This window comes from Eulemur rufifrons, chromosome 20 (assembly GCF_041146395.1).
Source record: "Eulemur rufifrons isolate Redbay chromosome 20, OSU_ERuf_1, whole genome shotgun sequence".
Lineage (NCBI taxonomy): Eukaryota > Metazoa > Chordata > Mammalia > Primates > Lemuridae > Eulemur > Eulemur rufifrons.
Window position 1 is genome coordinate 5,597,098 of NC_091002.1, and position 13,449 is coordinate 5,610,546.

The 13,449-nt window shown below is 47.7% G+C and overlaps 1 protein-coding gene across 1 annotated transcript in view; it reads left to right on the top strand.

Annotated features, from left to right (window-relative positions):
* The first annotated feature begins 13,273 nt into the window (after positions 1 to 13,273).
* Positions 13,274 to 13,449, top strand: part of UVSSA (UV stimulated scaffold protein A) — a 33,412-nt gene continuing 33,236 nt past the window's right edge. The window contains exon 1 of the mRNA XM_069495720.1: positions 13,274 to 13,371. Within this exon, the coding sequence (XP_069351821.1) occupies positions 13,274 to 13,371 (98 nt within the window). The remainder of the gene's footprint in view (positions 13,372 to 13,449) is intronic.

A 13,449-nucleotide genomic window follows, 5' to 3' on the forward strand; every position in this document is an offset into this window, starting at 1 on the left:
TGTTGATTAGCTAATAAACTGTAAATGTAAAACATGTTAATAAAAGGGTTTTCTATTTCTTCTTTCTGTGTGAGGCAGAAGATACTGTGAATTTCTGACACTCTTGAGTTGTGTTCTCCCCTCTGCCTGGTCGACATGGCCACGTCGGGCCTGAGTTTGCCACGCGTAGCCAGAGGAGGGCTCAGGGTGCGGCTGGAGACCACACCAGCCCAGGAGCTGCCCCGAGGGACAACGGCACCGGCATCTTGAGTCCTGAGGTCAGAGCTGGCTCCTGGCAGGAGGCACAGGCCTGGGGTGTGGCCCTGGCCTGACTGGAGGATTGACAGGCTCTGAGAGCAGCTCATCCCTTGTTCCTGCCTTTGTCTGTTATGGGCGGGGGCTGGGGTCCTGAGCTGGGGAGGGGAGGAGAGGGGCTGAGAAGGCCTGCAGGCCACGGTCACCAGCCCCTCACACCCCTCACCCCCTCACTGCCCAATCTCTCCAGGGCCCTGCCCCCCACTCCCCTGCTCCCCAGTTCTGTGGCTGGCCTTGCGCCCCTCAGCCTTGACTTCCTCATGTCAGCTGCCTTGGCCACTCCACCCCTACCATGCTTCTGGGTCCCAAAGGTGGTTACACATGTTCCACTAACGGAAGCAGGCACTTGTGCTGCCCCCTGCTGGCCTCTGCTCCTTGAGTCCTGGTCCCAGTGAAGCCACGGCCTCCAGGCCACCACCCTGTGCTCTGCTGTGGGGTCTCCCTGTGACTTGGGCAGTGCACGTTGGCCGAGTACCGCAAGTCAGCACCTCTGTGCTCAGGCAGGGCTTGTGGATGGCCTGATGCCTGGCAAAGGACATGCAGGGGCATAACGGCACTTCTGTGCCCTCCAGGTGTGCCCGGGACCCAACTAAGCCACGCTTGGCCGACAGCACACCCAGCGCCACGCTCCTGATGCTTGTGACCGGAGCGGCCTGGGCTGTCACGAGCAGGGTCTTCTTGCGCCTTGCCTCCCGCTCCTGTCTCCTGTTCTGGTGAAGCATAACATATTGAAGTGCACACAATGAATTTCTACATCACGTGTGCATCTGACCACCACACAGTCTGCTCCAGCTTCCTAGTCAGTACTCTGGCAACATCATTAATCACCCAAGTGGCTCAGCCGGTTCTTGAACTCCATAAAAATGGAGTCCCATGGGTTGACCTCCCTTAGCTTTGTGCCTGGGTGGTTTGTGTTTGGCACGGCAAGCTTCCATTCTATTCAGAGCTGTGTGTCCCCTGTCAGAGGGGTGAGCACAATGGCTCATGCTTCTACATGTTATCTGGAAACATTTGGGTTGTTTCCAGATAAGCTGCTGTGAACACTTTCCTACATGACTTGCTGGACACGTGTTTGTGTGGAAAGATACTGGGGAGTGGCATTGCTGGCCATGTTTAGCTTAAGCAGATGCTGACGGTTTGCAAAGTGGCTGCACCAGCTTCTACCCATCAGCAATGCATGGGAGCTCTGCCTGTTACATGTCCTCACCACCGCTTGGCACAGGGAATCTTTGGACATTCCATGGGTTGTGAATGTTATCTCAATGTGTTAATTGAGGTAAAAATCACATAAAGATGCACATAGCTTAAGTAAATACTCAATACGTCTTAATAAATTTATACCTACATGTAACCACCACCTAAGCCCAGGTGTAGAACATTCCCATGACCCCAGAATGCTACACCTTATATCATCCAGGCCATCCCCAACCCTTACACCATCATTGCTCTGATTTGATCACCATAGGTAAATCGTGCCTTCGTGGAAATCAAATCATAGCGTCTGTACTCTTGTGCCTGGCTTGTTTCACTCAACGGATGCTTCTGAGGTTCAGCCACATTGCCACATGTATTGAGTTCCTCCTCTGTGCGCTGAGTAGCAACCACAGCGGTATCCACGTTTACGTACACCACAGCTCGTTTATCCATTCTCTTCTCCATGAACATCTGGCTGGTTCACCATTTTTGGCTAGTATGAATAAAGCTGTTAATGAACATTTGTGTACAAGTCCTTTTACAGACATTATTTTCATTTCTTTTGGAAGTAATTCTCTGGCAGTAGAATTTCTGAGTCATGGTATTGCTGTGTGTAACTGTACAGCTGCCAAAGACTTTTCCAAAGTGGTGATGGCATTTTACACTCCCACCAGCAGTGTGTGGGTCCAGTTGCTCCATGGCTTTGCTAGCAGTTGATGCTATTGTTCATTTTCATGTTAGCCACCCCTATGTGTGTGTACTGGTACCTTACTGTGGTTTTAATTTGCTTTTCTCTGAAGACTAATGGTGTTGAGCTTCTGATTTGCTGACTGGTTATTCATACATCTATTCAAATCTTTCGCCCATTTTTAATTGCATTATCTTATTGATTTGTAGGAATTCTTTACATATAAATCCTTTGTAGATATATGTATTTACATTTTATTGTTGGTGCCATTTGATCAGAGGTTTTAATTTTAGTGAAGTTCAACTTACTAATTCATTCTTTCATGGCTAATGCTTTTCTATGTTCTAAAAAAATATTTGCCAATCTCTGGGTCACAATAATGTTCTCTTGTATCTTCCAGGAGATTTAGCTTCAGCTTTTATGTTTAGCTTTGTAAGACATCTCAAATTAACTGTGGTCTGAGGAAGATCTTGAGGATAATTCCTCACCCTGTCCCCATACGTTTATTCTCTTGTTCCAACATCATGTGTTAAAAAGACCTTTCTCTTCCCTGTTGAATAATGTTGGCTCCTTTGTTTAAAATAACAAAAAATCTCCTGGCTCCGTAAATTTGGATTTATTTCTGGAAACTATCTTCTATTTGATGGACCTTCAGGTCTAGCCTTATACCAATACTGCATTATCTTGATGCTTGTAATTTTAAAGCAAATCTTGAAACCAGGTAGTGTAAGTCCTCCAGTTCTTTTTCAAAATTGTTTTGGTGGTTCTAGGTTTTTTGCATTTCCACACAAATTTGAGAGTCAGTTTGTCAATGTCTAGGGAAAATTTTTTAAAGCCTGCTGGAATTTTATTGGAATTGCATTTAACCTACAGATCAATTTGGGGGCTGTATTAGTTTGCTCGGGCTGCCATACCAGGAGAGCACAGACTGGTGGTGGCTTAAACAACAGAAACTTATGTCCTCACAGCTCTGGAGGAGATGCTGGCAGCACTGGTGCCTGGTGAGGCCCCTGTCCCTGGCTTGCAGATGGCCACCTTCTCACCGTGTCCTCATAGTCTGTGCGTTCGCATCTTGCGTGTGTCTTCCTCTTGTTAGTGCATCAGTCCTGTTGGATTAGGGCTCCAACCTTAGGATCTCATTTAACCTTATTACCTCCTTAAAGGCCTTATCTCCAAATAAAGTCACATTGGGAGTTAGGGCTTCAACATACTAACTTGGGGCAAGGGGAGGACCTAATTCATCCCTAACAGGGACTTAAAAAGCTTAACAATATTGAGTCCTCAAAATGACAAATATGGTGTATCTTTGCATAGATTTAGATCTTTCTCTTACCTAAGTTTTATAGCTTTGAGTATATATATTTTGTTAATTTAACTATTTCATGATTTTTAATGCTATTGTAAATTTATTTTTAAGATTTAACCTTCCAATTGTTCATTGGTAATACATGGACATGTAATTGATTTTTGTGTATTGCTTTGTACATACTATGACCTTACTAAACTCATTCTTTGGCTCTAGTAGCTTTTTGGTAAATTTTTAATGATTTTCTATGTACACAATTAAATCATCTGCAAATAAAGACAGTTTCGCTTCTTCTTTTCTAATCTCTACGCCTGTCATTTCTTTTTCTCTTATTGTACTACCTAGAGCCTCAGGCGCGATGTTAAATAGGAGGGGTGAGATGGACATCCTTACCTTAGTTCCAATCTTAGGCAGAAAGCATGTCTTTCACAAGTATGATGTTTGCTGTAGGTTTTCTGCAGATGTCCTTTAACAGGCTGAGGAAGTTCCACTCTAGTTTCCAAGTTATCAGGAATGGATGTTGAATTTTGTCAAATGTTTTTTTTCTTCATATAACGATATTACCACATGATTTTTCTCCTTTATTCTGTTTATATGGAGAATTATTATGTTGATTTTGAATTATTAAACTTTGCATTCCTGGGATAAATCCCATTTACTAGTTATATTTGTTATGTGTTGCTGGGTTTGACTTGCTGGTACCTTGTTAGGGAATTTTTGCAACTGTGTTCATGAGTTACTGGTCCATGGTCTTTTTTTTTTGTAATGTTTTTGTCTGGTTTTATAATAGTTATCAGGGTATTCAAAACTCATGAAATGAGTTGGAAAGTGTTCCTTTCTCATGTATTTTCTGAAAGAGTTTGTGTAAAATTGGTATTTCTTCCTTAAATATTTGATAGAATTTAACAGTCAAACCATCTGGGTTTGAAGTTTCCTATGTGGGAAGGTTTCTAATTATGAACTCAGTTTCTTTAATCATTACAAGACTAATTAGGTCTTGTTCTTCTTAAGTCTGTTTTGATAATTTTTGTCATTAAAGAATTTGTCCATTTCATCTAAATTACAGAATTTTTTGGCATCAAGTTGTCCATAACCTACCCTATTACTATTTTGGGGGAGGGAAGTAGGGTCTTGCTCTTTTGCCCAGGGTAGAGTGCAGTGGTGTCATGGTAGCTCCAACTCCTGGGCTCAAGTGATCCTCCTGCCTCAGCCTCCTGAGTAGCTGGGACTACAGGCACCCACCACTACGCCCAGCTATTTTAAAAAATTTTTGTAGAGACGAAGTCTTGCTATGTTGCTCAGGCTGGTCTCGAACTCCTGGGCTCAAGCGATCCTCCCACCTTGGCATCCCTGAGAGGCTTACCAATTTTATTTCTAATTTCAAAGAAACACCTTTTAGTTTGATTGTTTTCCTCTATTATTTACCCATTTTCTATTTAATTGATTTCAGCTCTTATTTTCTTCTGCTTATTTTGGGTAAAATTGTTCTTTTTCTACCTTCTTAAGCGGGAGATATTAGATTACTAATTTGGGGCCTTTTGTTTCTAATGTAATTATTCCACAAACTTTGACGTGTTTTCTTTTTCATGTAGTTCAAAATAGTTTGTAATTTCTCTTGTGATTTCTTCTTTGATCCATGAGTTAATTTACAAGTCTGTGGTTAATTTCCAAATACTTTTGTTATCAAATTCTAATTTAATTCTGTTGTCAGAAAACATACTCTATATGGTTGCAATCCTTTTAAATTCATGGAGACTTGTTTAGTGGCCCAGAATATGAGCTGTTTTGGTGAATGCTGCATGTGTACTTAAAAATAATGTGTGTTGTACAAATGCCAATTGGGTGAAGTTGCTTGATGGAGCTGTTAAAGTCTTTCATATGTATACTGGTTTTCTTTCTACTTTTTCTATCAATTATCGAGAGAGGAATCTTAAAATCTACAGCTATAATTGTGAATTTCTCTATTCCCCTTTTAGGTCTGTCAGTTTTTGCTTTACGTATTTTGAGTCTCTATTATTAGGTACATACACATTTACGATTAGTGTCTTCTTAAATGATTCACCCCGTTATCCATTATGAACTGACTCTCTGGTAATATTTCTTATTATAAAGTCTACTTTGTCAGATGTGAATATAGCCACTCCAGCTTTCATATGCTTAGTGTTTGTACATTATACCTTTTTCAATCTTTTACTTTTAACCTATCTTAGTCCATTCTGTGTTGCTGTAACAGGGTACCCGAGACTGGGTAACTTATAAAGAGGTTTATCTGGCTCATGATTCTGGAGGCTGAGAAGTACAAGAACATGGCACCAGCACGTGCATGGCTTCTGGTAAGGGCCTCATGCTGCATTATAACTTGACAGAGAGTGGAAGGCGAAGCAGGCATACCAAAAAGATCCACACGAGCGCTGCACTTTATAACCCACTCTCGAGGTAAATAATCCAGTCCCACAAAAGAACTCACCCCCACAAGAATGCATTAATCCCTTCATGAGGGCAGAGCACCCATGACCCAAACACCTCTTAAAAGGCCCCAACACCTCTCAATATTATTACATTGGCAGTTAAGTTTCAACATGAATTTTGTCCAAGACAAACCACATCCAAAGCATAGCACTATCTGAATCTTAAATTTGAAGTGTTTCTTGTAGACAAAATATAGTTGGCTCTTGCTCTTTTTAATCCAGTTGGACAGTCTTTGCCTTTAATTGGGGTGTTTGGACCATTGACACGTATGTTGTCAATGGTCAATTTAGTGTTGTGGGTGGATTTAAATCTGTTGTTTTGCTGTTTGTTTCCTATTTGTCCCATCTGTTCTTTGTTCTCTTTTACATTTTCACTTGCCTTCTTTTGGGTTGAATAGTTTTCAATGACTCCATTTTATCTTTGTGGACCTATTAGCAATACTGAATTCATTTGTGGTTGCTCTAAGAGTTCCATCTTCATCATTAACTTATCACCTTCAAATAATACCATACCATTTCGTGTAAAAATATAAGAATCTCAGAACATTTTCTGTTGCTATAACAGGATACCTGAGACTGGTCTGAAGGTAGTGAGTTATCTCAATTGGTTGTTCCCAGTCAGTTACAGATTGAACTCCTTTTTCTACTTTTCCCCCCTTCTTACTGCAATTGACTACTCTTAAAAAAAAGGAAAAAAAAAAAAATCCAGGTGCAGTAGTTCCCGCCTATAATCCTAACATTTTGGGAGGCTGAAACAGGAGGATTGCTTGAACTCAGAAGTTCAAGACCAGCATGAGCAAGACCCCAACTCTACTAAAAATAGAAAAAAAAAAAAAATAGCCAGGTGTCATTTGTATATTCATTTTGATGCATATACAATTCTAGGCTGACAGTATCTTTTCTTTTACTACTTTAAAAATGTTCCATTTTCTTGACTTTTTTTCCTTTTGGCCTAGAAAATCTGTGGTTTCTTATCTTTGTAACTGTATGTAATACGCCTTTTTCTGTGATTGCTTCTAACATTTTTCTTTGTCACTAGTTTTCTGCAACGATTATGATGTACCTTGGGTGGTTTACAGTTTCAGTTGGTTCTTTGTAAGTATCTTCTCTCACCATGACTTATCTTGGCTAATTTTTTCATTCAATTTTCAACAAATATTGAGCATCTACTGTGTGTGTGACATCATGAAATGAAACAAAGATCCTTGGTTTCATGGAGCATATGTTCCAGTGGTGGGGAAGGGGGAGGAAGCCCAGTAAACTAATCAATAAGTGCTGTGGGGAAAAGTAGCAGGTTAAGAAAATGGAGAGTGAGGGAGTGTTACAGTAAGGGAGGTGCAAGGCTGCAGAAGTGCTCAGGGTGAGATGTGAGCAGAGAGTGGAAGGAGGTGAGGCGGGAACCCTGCAGGTACTGGGGGAAGAAACATCCACAGAGGAATGAGCTTCACAGAGGCCCTGGACGGTTGGAGCGAGGCAAGGGGAGAGCAGCCCAGGGAAGTGGGCAGGGCCGGCAGGCACAGACCAGGATGCCTCTTGCTTTCCCTCTGGGATAGGAGCCACTGGAGGACTCTCAGTGGGGGAGGCATGTGGTCTGACAGCCTTTCTAGGGTCGCTCTGGTTGCTGTATGATGGACATCAGGAGTGCAAGGGCAGAAATGGGGAGATAAGTGGTGACCGCAGTGACCTCTGAGGGTGCTTGCTGGGACCTGGCATGAGGTGGTGGGACATGCTCAGATCTGGATGTATTCTGAGGGAGGCAGGACTGTCCAGATTTACAAACGGAAGGGACATGGGATGAAAGGAAGAGAGAAGTGCAAGTGAGTCAGGTCACCGTCTGAGTGAACAGAAGGATGTGTGCCCATCAGCCGACAGAGGCCAGTGAGCAGACAGCTCAGGTGTGGTCCTGTCCAGCCCATCAGGACACCCCCCAGGCAGCGTCATGGGGAGACTGGATTTAGCAATCCAGACATCACTGTTGACCTGGGGGACACAAGCGGAGGAGGAAATGAGGCACAGGGTGACTGGACAGACCTCTGGCAATTCTGCTGAACAGGGAACAAAGAAATGGGGAGAGAAGTCTGATAAAGAGAAGGTTTTGTTAGGATGGGAGAAACAACCTTTTTATGCTGATGAGAACAATCTAGTAGCCAAGCAAAACAAAATCACACTGTAGGGGACAGAGGAGTGCTGGATGACTGCCTGGGACCGGGCGAAGGGGCAGGGGTGCTGGGGTAGTCCATGGACACGCAGCCCCGTTTTCTCAGTGAAGCAGGAAGCAGGGCAAGGGAGGGGTGAGGGGATGGCTGGGCATGTTTGTGGGGTTGAGGGAGAGGAGTCAGCCCACGTGGCTGTGGCTGCTGCCAGCAAGGAGCTGGCCAGAGTCCAGTGCAGTGAGGGGCAGGGACTGGCCATGGCCACGAGCAAGGACGCGAAGCTGCAGAGGGGGCAGCACAGGGCAGAAGTGTGGCCAGATTTCCTGTGGGGATGGACAGTCTGGGAGTGGGGTATTTATCACTTTTTATTTTTGTTTTTAAATAATTGTTTTATTGAGATATAATTCACACACCATAAACCCACCCTTCAAAAATATACAACTCTATGGGGTTTTCCCTGTTTTGTTTTAAATTATTAGGTTTCATTAAACAGCCCATTTGGATACTTGCTCACTGGAACTTATTTCTGCTTCAGGCTCAGTTCTGTGAGAAATGCAGGAATTCTTTTCACGAGAATATTAGCCTAACCCAGAATGTTAAAAAGCCTCAGCACTACTGCCAGCTCCAAACTCAGAAGAGATCTAAAAACCTAGAAGATTAAATGTACCAAAATGTGAACAGAAGACATTGTTTACAAGTCATTTAATAACTATAATTGCATAGAATTTACTCACTTTCAAATTATTTTTCTGAATACCAACTCTGTGAAACAAAATACATCATGTGATGCTTAGGAGAGTTGTTAAGGGTGGATTAGCTCCAAGGCAAAACCTTTTTCTGTATTAAGAACAGTAGGGGTGCATAGTAATCCTGTGAGGTATGTTTTATTATCCTTGCTGTGCACAGAAGAGAAAAGCAAGGCTCAAAAGGATGAAGTAACCTACCGGAGGCCACACAGCTGACTGTCAATGTCTCATTGGGTACTGCAAACTCGGCCACTTTTAGAGGAAGATAATTTTAAATTGAGTGCTAACTGCTACTCACAAAATGAACATATTAATATGATAAATGACAAAATATTTCACTGATGCCTGTCCTTAGAAAACCAAGATTAAGGGTTCCAGATTCAAATAAGTCCCTTTCAAGTACAAAATATTCCTAATTTTCCTGGTCTATAATTGCGGGTGAAGGGTAAATACTTGCTATGGCTTAAAATACAAACACACACAATAATTCCATGGCTGGGTATGTACCCAAAGAACTGAAAACAGGTATTGAAACAAATATTTGCACATAAGTGTTCACAGCAGCATCACTCGCAACAGCCAAAAGGTGGAAACAACCTAAATGTTCACCAACAGATAAATCGATAAACAAAATGTGGTATCCAACAACAGAATATTATCGATGGGGTTTAGCGTATTACTAATAACAAGGTTGTGCAACCACCACATCTGCTTCCACAACATGTTTATCACTCCAAAAAAAAACAACCCTGTACCCATTAGAGGTCAGTCCCCCCAGACAAAGACATCGACTGTCCGTGTTTATGCACGCACTTCAGGACATTTCATATGAACGGAATCCTACACTATGTGGTCTTCTGTAACTGGATTATTTCACATTTTCAAGGTTCATCTACATGGCAGCATGTATCGTACTGCATTCTTTTTTAAGGTTGAATAATATGTAAGGATAGACCACCTTTTGGTTATCAGTCATCTGCTGATGAACCTGTGTGTTTCCACCTCTTGCTATTATAAACAGTGCTGCTATGAACACTGGTGTACAAAGATTTTGGTTTTTTTGAGACAGGGTCTGGCTCTGTCACCCAGGATGAAGTGCAGCATTGTGATCGGAGCTCACTGCAGCCCCAACCTCCTGGGCTCAAGCCTCCCAAGCAGCTGGGACTACAGGTGTGAGCCACCATGCCTGGCTAATTTTTTGTTTTTGTGTAGTCACGGGGTCTCACTCTGTTGCCCAAGCTGGTCTCGAACTCCTGGCCTCAAGCTGATCCTCCCTCCTCGACCTCCCAAAGTGCTGGGATTACAGGCTTAGTGAGCCACTGGGCCAGGCAGTGCACGAAGTTTTCTGTGGGCAGACGTCTTTATCTTTTTTATTGTGCTCTGCTCTGACGCTACCCTAGTCCAGGATAACGTCTGATCTGCTTACTGAGCACCTGCTCTGTACACGGCACCGAGCTGGGCACTGACGACCCCACGGAGAGCCCGCAGGCCTTCCTGGGGACCCAAGGTGCAGGCTGGGGCTGCCAGCAGGTGGTAGTGCTGCCTATGGAAAGCCCCTCCTGCCAGAGGGGTGGTCACCCCGAGGCCCTGGGGGCCTGGACGCAGGAGGAGCCAAGGGCGACCCCGGGATGCGCGGGGCAGGTCTGGCTATAGTTGTGGATGGCGGCTGGACCCCAGGTCTGGGCCCGGGGGTGTGCGGGGGACCCGGGGCTGTGCTGAGCGAAGCCAGAGCTGTGCGGGGAGGAGAAGCGGCGGGGAGATGCAAGGGACCTGGGACTGGGCGGAGGAAGGCCTGGGGTGTGCGGGGACCCGGGGGAGGCCGGAGCTGTGCGGGAGGAGGCCAGGGCTGCGCAGGGGACCCGGGGCTGGGCGGGAGGAGGCCTAGGGTGTGCGAGGACCCGGGGCTGTGCTAGGGGAGGCCGGAGCTGTGCGGAAAGAGGCTGCGGCAGGGCCCCGAGGCCGTGCAGGGTCTGCTTGGAGCCGCCACCGGCCTCACCTCCCACCCCGATATGCCAGCTGAGAGCGACCTGCGGGCACCCCCGGGCTCCCCGAGCCCTGCACCGCCTCGGCCCCCGCCCACAGGACCATCCGGACTGAGCCGGCCAGGCCTTGGTGCCCCGCCCCCGCCAAGGCAGCCTTTCCCCTTCCCCCGCGCCACGGAAACCTCCTATCCGCGCCGCCCCGCCCCGGGCGGACTCCCCTGCCTCCCTCTGTCCCCCTTCCCCCATATGGAAGCCCCCCTCCCCCAGCTACCTCTCCACCCCTGGCGTGGCCCCCCCTTCTTGCCCCATCCCTTGGCAGCGGGGGCGCCCGTGCGGGGCGGGGCCTTCGGCGCCCCCAGGATTCCACCTGGGCGGTCCTTGCCTACCCGTCGCCGTGGGCCCAGGGTCCGTGAGCCTCCTGACGGCGGAGGCATCCAGGTGGGGATGGAAACTTCCGTTTGAGCCTCAGTTTCCCGGCCGGGCGTCCTGGCTGCGGCATCCCGTCTCTGCGCTCAAAGCCCGCCCCGCCCCCGGCATCCGCGTACACGGCCCCTTTAAGGACTTGCTGCGCCCTCCCGCTTCCTTTTTCTCGCGCGTCTCCTTCCCTGGCTGCCCCGCCCCCTTCGGGAGCGCGCCTGCGTCACAGCGCAGACCTCGGGCGCGCCTTTGCGCCTGCGCCGCCCGGGCCAGGGTGAACCGTTGGCCGCCGAGCTCCCGGCACGCCACTAGAAGGTCGCGGGTGGGGGCCTTCGCCGGAAAAGGCGGGGCGACGGCGAGGGCGGCCGCGCCGCGCTGACCTCCGCTCCCGCGCCGTCTGGGCTAGCCAATGGCTACAGAGCTCTTGGGCACGTGGATGGAGGGCGCGGCCAATGCCGGAAGGGGCTGGGTGAGGACGGGAGCGGCCCCGTCGCGCGGTGAGTGCAGTGGGCTCCGCCCAGCGGGCGCGAGCGCGGGCTGGGGGCTGCGGCCTGGCAGAGGGCGGGTACTCTGTGGTTCTGCCGACCGCGGTGTGGCCCCGGCGTCCGCCCGGGCTGACCGTGCCCCGACGCGCGGCGCTTTCATCCGCGGAGTCGCCGGCGCGGAGCCAGCCCGCCTTGCGCTGTGCAGTCTCTAGTCCTCCGAGCAGCGCTGTACTCGGCAGTCGGCCCCAGGCCGCCCCGCCTCGGTTCGTGGCAAGCTGCTGGCCTGCCTGGGCTCGCCCCCGGCCCTGCGCCATCCGGCCTTTTCCCGCGCCCGTCACCTGACGCGTTGATCAGCGGGGCACCTGCGGCCGTCCAGCCCCTGGGAGTGCGCACTGTGCTTTTGACTGGTTCCCTCACGATCCATGGCTCCTGTCCTCGGCGCCCTTTATCGAGGCTGTCCTGTGGGGTGCGAGTGAACGAGGGGAGCTGTGCCACGGTCTAGTTTGGGGACAGCTGATTGAAATGTGACACGTTTATGTGCGTTGTCAAATGGCAGCCACAGCCTTCACTGCAGTATCTTTTACACTGGTGTGATTGTAGAGTTCCGAAGTTAAAGTTTCATTTTTTTTTTTTTTTTGAGACAGAGTCTCACTTTGTTGCCCAGGCTAGAGTGAGTGCCGTGGCGTCAGCCTAGCTCACAGCAACCTCAAACTCCTGGGCTTAAGCGATCCTACTGCCTCAGCCTCCCGAGTAGCTGGGACTACAGGCATGCGCCACTATGCCCGGCTAATTTTTTCTATATATATTTTAGTTGGCCAGATAATTTCTTTCTATTTTTAGTAGAGACGGGGTCTCGTTCTTGCTCAGGCTGGTCTCGAACTCCTGACCTTGAGCGATCCGCCCGCCTCGGCCTCCCAGAGTGCTAGGATTACAGGCGTGAGCCACCGCGCCCGGCCTCATTTTTTTTTTGAGACAGAGTCTCGCTTTGTTGCCTGGGCTAGAGTGAGTGCCGTGGCGTCAGCCTAGCTCACAGCAACCTCAAACTCCTGAGCTCAAGCGATCCTCCTGTCTCAGCCTCCCGAGTAGCTGGGACTACAGGCATGCGCCACCATGCCCGGCTAATTTTTTCTATATATATTTTCTTAGCTGTCCATATAATTTCTTTCTATTTTTAGTAGAGGTGGGGTCTCACTCTTGCTCAGGCTGGTCTCGAACTCCTGAGCTCAAACGATCCGCCCACCTCGGCCTCCCAGAGTGCTAGGATTACAGGCGTGAGCCACCACGCCCGGCCAAAGTTTCATTTTTAAAACTTTTCCTAATGACCTCCAAAAGACCTTGTTGGACTCCCTGAATATCACCTCGAATTGTTATATTTCCCGGGAAATCACCCCACAGGGGTAAGGGCATAAGGATGCCAGCATCAGGGCCCCTCCCGGAGTGCCCAGGATATAGTGGAGCTCAGCAAACATTTGTTAATAAAACCAAGAACCTTAAAGTACCAGATGGTAATTTAGCATTTCTGTGTTATGTAATTGTAGATATGGATCAAAAACTTTCAAAGTTGGTAGAAGAGCTCACAACTTCAGGAGAACCCCAACTGAACCCTGAGAAAATGAAGGAACTGAAGAAAATTTGCAAGTATGTCTTAAGGTTTAGCAATTCATAGTAGCTGACCGGCCCAGTGAGCCCATGACACACCTGGGAGGTTGTGGGGCT